The sequence below is a fragment of the Doryrhamphus excisus genome, chromosome 8 (genome assembly GCF_030265055.1).
Source record: "Doryrhamphus excisus isolate RoL2022-K1 chromosome 8, RoL_Dexc_1.0, whole genome shotgun sequence".
In the NCBI taxonomy this organism is placed as follows: Eukaryota; Metazoa; Chordata; class Actinopteri; order Syngnathiformes; family Syngnathidae; genus Doryrhamphus; species Doryrhamphus excisus.
Genome location: NC_080473.1, coordinates 4,385,453 through 4,397,578, shown reverse-complemented (window position 1 = coordinate 4,397,578; position 12,126 = coordinate 4,385,453). Strand labels below are relative to the sequence as shown.

Sequence of the window (12,126 nt, the reverse complement as noted above, 5' to 3'; positions counted from 1 at the left end):
GCATCTCTTACAGTTATGTCACAACCAAAGTGATGTCACTGTGCAAGCTTCACCGATTTACTGCACCTTTAGCACAAAGTGACAAAGTTATTTACGTTCACATTGTCCGGCCATTTTGTCAGCCTGCGTAGGACATATACAGTATGTAAGAGATTTGGCTTGGAACAAGAGCTTTCCAAGGGTGGCACACAGTGAGCCTCCCCTCATATAATAAGTTTGGGGCCTCCTATCCTCCCTGAAAAAGGATTTTCTGGAGCACATTGTGTGGCGTTTTATCCTCACCCCAGACAATGTACAACTCTCACTGTCTAAAAAAAAAAATTCATTAGTTTTGACTTTGAACTTAACTGAAGTTAATGGGTGTGGGAGCCATTTTCGGGCAGCAGCTTGTTTTTTTATTGGCCCGCAACACATTCTAAAAATACAATTAAATAAGAAAACAACACCAGGCATGTTGAAAACTAAAGGCTAAGGCGCAATCCCTCGTTTATCGTGGTTAACTATTTCCAGACCGGGCATGACAAGGGAAGTAAGATTCCTTTATAACATTAAGTGTGTATTTAAAACTGTGATAATCATATAAGGTGGATATTTACAACACAGATGAGAAGGTGAAACAATCAAACAATACAGAGACATGGGACGGTTAACAGGAGGGAGGGAGGGTTGTGGAGTATCATAAGATTAGTCACAGATTTGTCAACGGAGAAGTAGAATGTATACTAACAGGAATCGGGTCGAATTCCTGACCTGATATTTATGACCTTCTAAACTCAGCTTTTAACATTATCAGAGCCCTCTCAATATGAAGTAACACCCCTATAGTTACTTTTACACTTGGACTACCCAATATAGCGGATCTAATCAAGCCAGTTACTGATGTCAAGGTAAACCACGGTATGAAAGAGTCACGGTAAAACAGTCCGCCCTATATATCCTATAGTACAAGGGAAAGAATACCCGAAAATACTTTGGTATTCTCACAGTCGGATCTGGCCTTCGATTTGCTGACAAGTTCCGAGCCGTAGTTGGGGCACACCTGATGTAAGATGTCAGAACATCATGACTCAAACGACATAAAGTGAAAATAAATAAATGTCTTTCTCTGCATCATAATCTGCACCACAATGACACAGTAGTTTTTGTATAAACAGGGAAACCAACAATGTAACCACAACAAACAAAAGAATAATATTTTTGAATAATCAGGGTGTGGTAGGATACCTAACATTGAAGTGAATGCAGTAAAAAGTTATTTATTTTGACATGTGGGATTACATTCCTTTGAACAGGTATGAACATGTCACTTAATGACTAATTTTTGGTTGAAACATCATCGTAGAACATGGTGATACGTAGTTATGTACTGCTAAGTGTCTCTCACACACTCCATTTCTTTTTCATGTGTGGAAAATGCTGAAACGTTTCCTCCCCTTTTTCCTCACTACAATTTTTTTGATCAGAGGAAGTGAAGCAGCAGAAAAGGAGATGACAACCGCTGTCTAAGGGTTTATCTTCTCTCCCTGTGGCGTGTCTTCGTGTCCTCCTTAAGTTCAACCACCTCTTGCTCGATGCAAAAATAATCAGGAGGATCCCTGTGATGGAAACTCATGGCGACTCATCGCATTTCCAATGCATCTTCAGTCTGACACTGACTCCAATCGAACCAATTTTTTATTCAGATGAAGAACGTGACACCCTGAAACCAATCACTAGAGGCTGGTGGTTCTTGCCTGATTTGAAATATCATCAGCCAATATCAATCTGTAGCCATGCCAACCAAAGTGTGATAGAGCAAAACAGAACATTTTGAAAATACATTACGCCCTCTTGTCTGCGATGCTTATTGACTCATTTGCATTCTGGTCATCCCTGAATAATGTCATTTACATAAAAAAGACTCATGACCTGATGAGCTGGTAGGGGTGTTAAATTTTGCTGACCATAAATTCCGGCGTAGAATCCACACTCACTAAATTTAGAGGGAAAGAAACAGATTTGTACACATTTAAGCCGTCGCACCACATCATAAAATGGCATATAGTGTCTCACACGAGTCTGTGAGGACCGGGCAGTTCTTTATTTGACAGGAACCAATCATAACTATGAAAAAACTCAAGACGAGCTTGTCAACACTTTGAAAATTTCAGGAGGTCATTACTCAATATAACAGTCTGGCTCACGGTGTCATCTTACAAAGAACACTAAACTCATCACACAGCAGTTTAACATTCAAAATATATACTCAATAAATATACAATCACAAAACAATATCGGTTTAAAAAATAAAATAAAATAAAAAAGTTTTCCCATAATGCATTTCGTGGATATATGTTGACTTGTCAATTAACTCCTAGAGTTGCAGTGCAGTCATCTTGACGCAATTGTCATCCATCATTTATTGAAGGAAATATGAAACTGTGCCGCGCTATTGTGTGGTGTTGGCACCATTGCCGCCAAACTGGTATAAATGACAAAAGATAGGTACAGTTGATTGAGTCTCTTTAAAGGAGCAGACTCCTGCTTGAGGTGGTCCAGCTTCTTTGTATACCCATGGCTCCTTCCGACCCACCCTCCAAGAAGCAGTTGCACTAATAACAGGAAACAAGGCCATTGCTGCAGATGCTAATGAGCAGCCTACCAAACTGACTGCATGATTACAGCAGGAAGCGTTATCATGCTGTTGCTCCATCCACTATGGCATAGCGGCATGTTTGTATAGGCAATGTTGCCATATTGTAGCTGATTGAAATGTGTCAGTGCTGAAAGGCTAATTTCAAAGGTTTTAAGACAAAAGGCCTGCAACTTCAATACAGGTCTGTATGTTTGCTATTGAGCTTTTACATTGTAAGTCATCCAAACATGTATTGATTTTCTCATTGATGCTATATTGATGCAATATGAATAATGTATTTTTTCACATGATTACATTCCAGTGTCCTTTTGATCAGTGGGATGTTTGACTCACGGGAGCAGGACTGACAGAAGGAGCATGGTCAAACACCAACCCCTCCAAGTCTATGAGCGCCAGCTGTGTTTGTCCTGTATCACTGGGATCTACGGTTGCCGATGGAAACGCTATCAGCGCTCCCACGATGACACCACCAAGGTACGCAAAGGGTAATGGTGGACGCCATTTCATTTACTCTATAGCTTGTTTTAAGATTTGTTCTTGAATTAATTAAATGGCGACATATAATTTTAAATAATTTGAATTCAATGTTAATGTATTTGTTTCCGGACCAAAGTTACATATTTCATGACTTTTAAAAGATTATGTAATGACACTTGTATTTCTTAAATGCCATTTTTAATTATTAGGCAATGTTTTTAATTTGTTTTATGGTTACCTCATAGTGCTGCAATGAAAGAAAATAATATAGAAAGAATGTCCAATGTCAAACGGGCAGTTATGTGTATATGCTGCTTTGTACTGCCATGGAAGCCATGCCCACCACAAATGACTTATGACATAAGCCTCATTCATTGTTATTGTTGGTGAAATAGAAATAACCTTGGTTCTTGGTCATTGTTAGTTGTGTTGACATTGTGATATTGAAAGAGGCCTAGATGTTCCATGCACTGCATAATTAATATTCTCAAGGTTATCTTATTCAATCTATATGTAGTTCTGTAGCCCCCCCCCCAATCATCTAATTTACGTCATTGTGTTATTATTAGTAACAACATATGAGATTTTTCTTGTTCCATTATGATTATTATTAGTAGTAGTAGTCAAAAAATATAAAAATACAAGGCATATGTGGTATTATGGTCACTAAGCGTCAGTAATGTTATGTTGATGAGACATTACATTAGCTTATGGATGCAAAGTCCGACAAGACAGTGGGAAAAAGGTTCTCCTCCTATTCTGTGTGGAAGTGGTATATTTTTGGCTTCTTAAACCTTTCGGAAATTTAGAATAAATATATTGGAGGTTAACTATAGCTCGGCTTTCGCAAAGCTTCAATTGGCAGCCGCCTTGGTCTGCACGTAGGAGTTGTGCAATGTGGTGTAAACAAAGAAGAGTGTACACATAACTTTAGTGGCGTTATTTCATGTCTGCAGGGCTATAATAATGGTTTAAAAAAAAAACCATTTTGCGGAAATTCCATCATCGCGATAGTGTTCGAAACCAAGTAACCACGATACAGTAGTATCAGTAGTGCCACGGGTCCATAAAAAATGTGCCGCGTAAAAGGCCCCCAGGCTGATTTTTGGACCCCTTGTTTTATGTACAGTATGTCATTGGGAAGGTGAAGTGTTACCAAACGAGGGAAGCATGTCGCCGAGCCACGGGTAGGGCCAAAACCATTAATGGTGGGTCAAATGTATTAATAGTGGGCCACCACAAATAAATGAATGTCTTGGAAATACTGTTTTTTCAGGTTTGAAACATGATGAAAGATCTGCATTGCCAGCCAGAAGTTATTGAATATGTGAATTATTCTTAATTGTTTTCTTCACAGTTTCTAAAAACAAGATGTAGCATGTAGGAGGTGGAAAAAAGATTAGCAGTACAGAATGTGTCACAGTGGAAAAACTAGATGCTCAAATGCAGTATTTTGCCACGTGTAGTTGGTCACTCGGCTCTCAAACCTCAGGGACTCGAGCATGAGCATTTATTCCCTGACCTTTACGGTATTCAGTAAAGGTTTGTGTGCTATTCAAATACTCCACCATCTCTATTATCTACGGCAACATCCATTTAGATTTAAACCTTTTAAATAAAGGTATGAAATGTAGTGGTTAATGCTGCTTCAGGCATTTTTTAGCATCACGTGCCAGGATAAATATCACTGTAGATACGGCATTTACCCTGACCTTTTCCTGTGGCTCTTCTGTTCTTTTTTTTTTTTTTTGTAAGGACACAGGTTGTGTTGCTGCAACAAGGCAAGTGCGTGCACGCACTCAAATGCACTTCAACGCTCGATTGGATAATTTATTTGTGCCCACATGCGTACTGTGGATCGAGTGGAAACCTCCAACACACACGCGGACATATCCTGTGACTCGTCACATTCGTCAGAGCCACTAAAATCTCCAGAGCTAGAAAAGGTTCTTCTCGATCATAAGTAAAGCTTCTCAAAACAGAATGTGGGGGTATTGATTTGCGCTCTCGTGTTTACGGGAAACCCGATACCGTTTAGCTCTGTTTCCTGCATGCAAGTGGTTCTCCGGGCCAGCAGATAGCATAGTGCTGAGTCAGCATTCTTTCTTTGAGGTGCTCATCCTTTTTGTTTTGACTATTTGGACAACTTGCCTTGGACTCTGCACATTTGTGTAACAGGGGCAGTACAAGATTCTGTCTATTAAATACTGTATTTCAGATTATATACCCAGGATCCCAGGATGCTGCTGGCCAAACGATTTTTTTTTATTGTAATTTTTTTCATCAGAAATAATGACTTAACATACAGTACTCTTACAGTAGTTTGGGATGTTTTTGTTCGATGGGACAAATGTGGCAAGGTGCTGAAACCAATGCACAGAGTAAATCATCTTCCTGCCTGTTTGAAGGTAGTAAACACTCATGCACATGCCAATATATTAAAGGGGACCTATTTTGCTAATTTTTTGGCCCTTTTGTATTGAGTTTTTGACTCCTATATAGCAGCTACACATGATAACCAGCACAGAAAGCTTTCGAGTTCTTCCAAAATCTGCACCAATTCAACTGTATTTCTTTGGATTTCGAGCTTCCTATGAGCTTCCTCTGTTTTAATGTATTTTAACCACGGCCCGCCTCCAGGCTTCCCCACTCCGCTAAGGTTGGTCACACTCCCGAGTGCTTAGAAGGACTTCCGGTTTGTACCGCTAGCTGCGAACCCAATTATATTTTAAACTGTATAGGAGTCTATAATATACGGATAATATAAAAGACACATATATAATATGTGTCTTTTTAAAATGTCTGCTTTGAACACACAGCCAAAAAAGAAAGAAATCTTGTCACATATTAATGTTGCGAGATCTTGTGACACAAGACCTTGACGCCCCTAGTTTTAAGTAACAATCATTAGTTTATATCTACCGGCATATTAGTTTTTTGTTGAATCAGCACTAAATTTTCTGTAGGTGACATTGTTAGCCGTATTGTACTGGAGATGTGTGTAGCACTTTTCCTATCTTCTTATCTCTTTGCGATCTCTGCTAATCTTCAAAGGGTTTCAACCTCTTGAGAGGCATCATTTTGCACTACATTTTGATCAAATTCCAGGTTTGACTGTAAAACAAGCATTTTTAATGGGATGCCTAACTTACAGCAGTGTATTGGGTCTAATAGGAGCATCCTCATATATTATTATAGGTCGGTGTGAGGTGTTAAAACGGAGCCCACTAAACAAACAAGGCGCAATCAAGAAGGCGTATCAGTTGCATGTAACAGGACCAGAGTGAATCGCGGGAGCGTGAGAACTGAGAATCTGATGCTGAGGGAGCATTCACAAGCCACAAAAGCATTATTATGCCTCTCTCATTTTTTTTAGCTTTTTGTTCAGCAGAAAAAGTCGACCAGGCTGACTGCGCATCTGCTTCTGTAAAGGTGTGTGAGAGCATGTGTGTGTTCAAGGTGCATTGTATGTAGACCACGTCAAACACGCAGCGCAAGCTGATCTGGCCGCTCAGTAATAATTGAAAGTATTTCCATTTAGTCAGTCTTTAACGCTGACTCACACAAAAGCTGCAGAAGTAGAAGCAACGGTTCGCCGGTGTCATTTGCCACTGATGTTGTGTTCATGTGATGACACGGGAACCTGGCCTTTAATGCCGCTGTTTTCTTGTGTCACAGTATCATTGTTTCCTATATGTTGATTCATTACTGGCGGTCCACCACAAATAGATTTGCCGCTACCTGTTAGCACTGTAAAACACATGACAACGCATCTGATTTGCCAGAGAATAATGTCAGTGTTGCCAACTAGTTGATGTATTTAGCCACTACCGTAAATTCCAGACGCTGTTTTATTTTTCCCCCCACACATTTGAACCCTACAGCTTTAACAATAATGTGGCTAATTTATGACTAAAAGAACTCAAGTTTCCATTATGCTTAGACCGCAGAGTCAGGAAGTCGAGAAGTGTACACTTATATCATATTTAGAAGTCTTGGGCGGTGTGTGAAATTACTACAGCTTCTTCTTGAAACGCGGCAGGTGTTGAGCGATAAAAAAAAAGCATTTCAAGTCTCAGTCGTTGGAGCTGACGAGTGACGCCGGGAACACCGAGTGTGGGTAGAATTGCAAGGTTTAGTGTGTCCTTAACGTGGACACATGTAGCTTACAGACAGGTGTGGCATATATATATAGACCAAAAAAAAATCTGTTTAAATTTGGTGGTTGCGGTTCATAATCAGGTACACTGGAATTTATGGTAATCAGACCCATCTGGATACTTTTTCAAAAAAGTGACATGGAAGCACATATTGCTCCTCAGTGAGTACTCCTGTAGGTCCGTCACCCATCTCATAGCATTGGAAATGGCATTGGAAAAATATACACTACCACTCAAAAGTTTGGGATCACTTGCAATTTTTTTTGTTTTCCATAGAAAAAATTTTTCCCATTTTTTCCTGGAAAAATATACACTATCACTCAAAAGTTTGGCATCACTTGAAATTTTTTTTTGTTTTCCAAAGAATTTTTTTCCCCATTTTTTCCATTTCACAAACAATTAAAATGAATTTTCAAAGAAGGATCTCCATTTTTGCATACAGGCCTACTATCAACAACTGTCAGTCCTCTGCATCAATCTCCTGGTATGGCTGCTAATCCAAGTTCATCATTTTATAAGGCTAATAGATGATTAGAAAAGCCATGTAAAAATCTAAACTAAAACTAAAATCTCTTACCATGCTGTTAACTACTCCCTTCAGAGAGCAGCACAAACTGGGTCTAACAAGGACAGAAAAACGATGTAGTGTATATAACATACTTAAAACAAAGTTTTTCTGCTTTTCATGTCACTTTTTGCCGATGTGTTTGCTGATCACGTCATTACGCATTCTTGCCCCACCACCGCCACAAATAAATTGCAGTCCTGTGGGAAAAAAACTGAACATAAGTAAAGTTGACTGTGTGTCATTGTTGTGTTCAAATGTATTTCAATAGTCATTGCAGAAACATATAATCATTATATATTTTCACGCATTTACGACTTGTAATTAAGTCCATAAAAGCACTTGTAAATGTTTTATAAATGCTACAGAATAAATCTCACTACTAATTTAGAGAGAAGATGAATTTGCTCCCTGCACATGCACACCTTCTGAGCCATTTGTCTTGGTGCTGTAAGTGCCCTGTAGTATGTACGCCTTGTGTGAAATTCCAGGGAGTTATCTGGATACGCACAGGAATGTGACAAGTTTCTGAGAGGCTAATTCCAGTGAAGAGTGAGGGTGAAGAGGGAGGCCTTTGCCTTTCGGCTAATAAAGCTGGGCACATGAAGTCCTGTCTTTTCATGTCACGTTTGCTGCTTTCCAATTTAGACGTTGACATTTGTTGTTTTTTGTCTGTTGGTTGTTATTTTTACTACACTGAAAATTAACACAATATTATTATTGTTAGTGGCTGCACAAAGTAATTTTATCGGAAACAAAATATTTTGATTATGTTGACTGAACTAATATTTTTTAAGTATAGTCAAATATATTACATTCTAAAACTCAACCTCAACTATTTTTTAAATAGATTTTACTCAATTTCTTTAAGTAAATCAAATTAAACCTCTTTTTTAATAAGTCTCCCAACTGACTTCAGGCAAGAGGCGGGGTACATCCTGGACTGGTCGCCAGCCAATTGCAGGGCACGTACATTCATACCTATGGACAGTTTAGTCACCAATTAACCTGACATGCAAACTGGAGTACCCAGAGAAAACACACATGGAGAACATGTAAACTCCATACAGTCCAAGCGGAGATTTGAACCCAGATCTTCTGACTGTGTGGCCAACATGCTAACCACTCAACAATCATGCGGCTAAGTTGATTCTAATGAAACAATGAACATATGTTCTTTCCAAAACAACTACGTTTTCATTTAAATAATTTGTAATTTCATTCTAATGAAATATTTTCATCTATCATACATCTTACAGAACCACAAAATGTGTGTAGACAACCAACCTTAACATGGTCGGAATAGTTTAATGGTAGAAATAGTTGAATCTCGCTTGTTCTCCCCATGCATGTTAATTGGTGACTAAACCATCCATAAGTATGAATGTATGCGCCATACAATTGAAGTCAACTGGGAGACTCACTTAAGCATTTAAAATGGTTTTCATTTGATTTACTAAAATAAATTAAGAAAAATCTACTCAAATAGTTGAGGATGAGTTTTAGAATATAATTTATTTGACTATACTTAAAAATGGACCTGGGTTAGAATCTCTGCTTGGGCATCTCTGTATGCGTGCGTGTGTTTTTATCCAGGTACTCCGGTTTCCTCACACATTCCAAAAACATGCTAGGTTAATTGACGACTCCAAATTGTCCATAGGTATGAATGTGAGTCTATATGTACCCTGTGATTGGCTGGCGACCAGTCCAGGGTGTACCCCGTCTCTCATCCAAAGACAACTGGGATAGGCTCCAGCATCCCCACGACCCTTGTGAGGGTAAGTTGCATAGAAAATGGATGGCTGGATACTTAAAGATGGTTAGTTCAGTCGATCTAATCAAAATATCGAGAAATATTTCAAATATTTTAATGACTGCCTCTCCAACTAATAGTATTTTGTTCCGAATAAGCCAAGGACTTCTTCGCACGCTTTGTCTTGGGCAAGCAGCTTCAGACTAGTCAAAATAATGATGTCACTGCCGGCCTGATACGCAGAGATTGTAATGTTCTGTTGCTGCTATGCCATGTCGCTCCATGCCACAGGGTGGAATATAGTAAATGCCAACCTTGCAGAATGGTAATGTGATGTCATGGGGGAGAGGGTAAGGGGGGGCCTTGCAAGCCTTGTCAAGTCTTGTCTCCTCATCAGTCTGTGCAGCAAACAGAAAAAAGAGAGTTTAAATCCATTTTTACAAACAGTTTGTTCACTTTTTAAATGAAAAGCTACTTTTAACGGTTGTGGATTTGTATGTCTTGCTTTGGCAGACATAAAATGGGGTTAAAAAAAAGTAATACTGCCCTGGCGTCAAGGTGCGTGGTAGAACTGGACAGTAATTAGCTGCATGGGAACTTTTAATAAGCAAAGTGAATAAGGGACTACTTCATTCCAAAAAGGTCGGCAGGCAGTTTGACCCAATGTGCCAAACACTGGCCACATTCTCCAGAAAGTGAACTTTTAATAAGCTTTGATAACCACTGACTGTGTTATTATGATAAAGCTGTACTTATTAAACTTTTTGAACACTTAGCCCCCATGGGGGGTGGTCACTTGATGTATTTTGTGTGCTTACAGTGGGAGCTGCTGTGGTCCCTCGTCCTTCTCTTCACCTTCTGTGCGCTGCTGGCCTGGTTCTACTTCTGGTTGGAAGCTCGCAACGACTACAGTGAGTTCAACTGGTGAGTAGCTATCAGGTCACGGTGTTAATTGTATGGGCTTGAAATGAATTAAATCCTGGCCAGGCTATCTATTTTGTCCATTGATTTGCAATTGTCTTCTTGGTGTCCAAAACTCCTCCTTCGAGATGCCCCCTTTTCCTCTTATCATCATCCACTGCTGGCCGTCCGGTTATTCTTTTCCCAATGGGCCCTTTCTTTTTCCGCCCTCCCCGTTCCCCTTTTGTCCCCTTGTTTTCTCTCAACCTTATGCTACCCTTTCACATCCTCTCTTCTGTATCACTCTCCTCTCTCTCCACAAAGACGGAGACTACCGCTCAAAAGTTTGGGACTTGGATATGTTTTTGGCCAGTCTATGGCTTTTTCTTGGCAGTCCTGCTATGAAGTCCAGCATCCTGAAGTCGCCGCTTCACTGTTGATACTGACACTGGTGTTTGATGGCTACTATTTAGTGCAGCTGTGAGGCATCTTTGTCTTAAACTACATATTCTCTTGCACAGTTGTGCAGCGTTTTTCTGTCCTTGTTAGACCCAGTTTGTGCTGCTCTCTGAAGGGAGTAGTTAACAGCATGGTAAGAGATTTTAGTTTTAGTTTAGATTTTTAGATGGCTTTTCGAATCATCTATTAGCCTTATAAATTGATGGATTAACTTGGATTAGCAGCCATACCAGGAGATTGATGCAGAGGACTGACAGTTGTTGATCGTAGGCCTCTATGCAAAAATGTACATCCTTTTTTGAAAATCATCTGATTAATTATAATTGTTTGTGAATTGGATAAAAATGTTTGTGAAATGGAAAAAATGATTTGTGAAATGCATGAAAATTTGTTTTTCTGTGGAAAACCAAAACATTTGCAAGTGATCCTAAACTTTTGAGCTGTAGTGTAGGTCTGCTTGTATCAGCAAATCACACTCCTGTTTTCCTTTTCGTAAGGAAACGTTAAATAGGCCGCCTGCCTTTTAGATAACAACAGTGAGAGTGATTTAGCAGCAGGGAGTGTCTTGGACCATCTGCGGTGTAAAATGTATTAACACAGGGCTCCCTGTCTCGGTGACACTGCAGCCTGATATTGTAATTAGTGTTTGTCAAGTTCAAAGCACATACAGCACAACCTCCAATGTCAAACCTTCCAGGATAGAAATAGAAATCATCATTACAGGGTCAAACCTTTGTACAGGCCATGTTTTAACTAACGACTGTGGGACAAATTTAAAAAGAATATTAGGTCGAAATACAATACAATAGTCCCTCGTTTATATTGTGTTTTATTGATTGAATATTCACAAAATAGGATTCAAAATTGCTAAATGGAATATTTTTATAGTTGGAGCATAGAAAACCTGTTTGTGACTTTCTAAATACGATTGGAGACCTGTAGACCTGTATTAACCCCCCTATAGTAACCTTTACAATCATAATATCCAATATAGTATGTCTAAACAGAGACCATATGAATCAATAAGACTCATGCTTGTATGTGTTTCAATGAATGGCTTCTGGACATGTGGACAGGAAGGGATGAGTTAAGATGATTATTATTATCATTATTGTGCCTGTTGTAGACTCTAGTTCACCAACGTTGCAAAAAAGCTCCACTGCATGCACATTCA

General features: G+C 39.3%; 1 protein-coding gene across 4 annotated transcripts in view; it reads left to right on the top strand.

Annotated features, from left to right (window-relative positions):
- gdpd5b (glycerophosphodiester phosphodiesterase domain containing 5b) overlaps positions 1-12,126 on the top strand; it is a 34,895-nt gene that overhangs the window by 7,670 nt on the left and 15,099 nt on the right. For all 4 annotated transcript variants that reach the window (XR_009131382.1, XR_009131383.1, XM_058079500.1 and 1 more), the window contains exons 2-3: positions 2,937-3,109; positions 10,414-10,517. Coding sequence is in view for 2 of the 4 variants with exons in the window: in XM_058079500.1 (XP_057935483.1) it covers positions 2,993-3,109; positions 10,414-10,517 (221 nt within the window). In the remaining 2 variants the exon portion in view is untranslated. The remainder of the gene's footprint in view (positions 1-2,936; positions 3,110-10,413; positions 10,518-12,126) is intronic.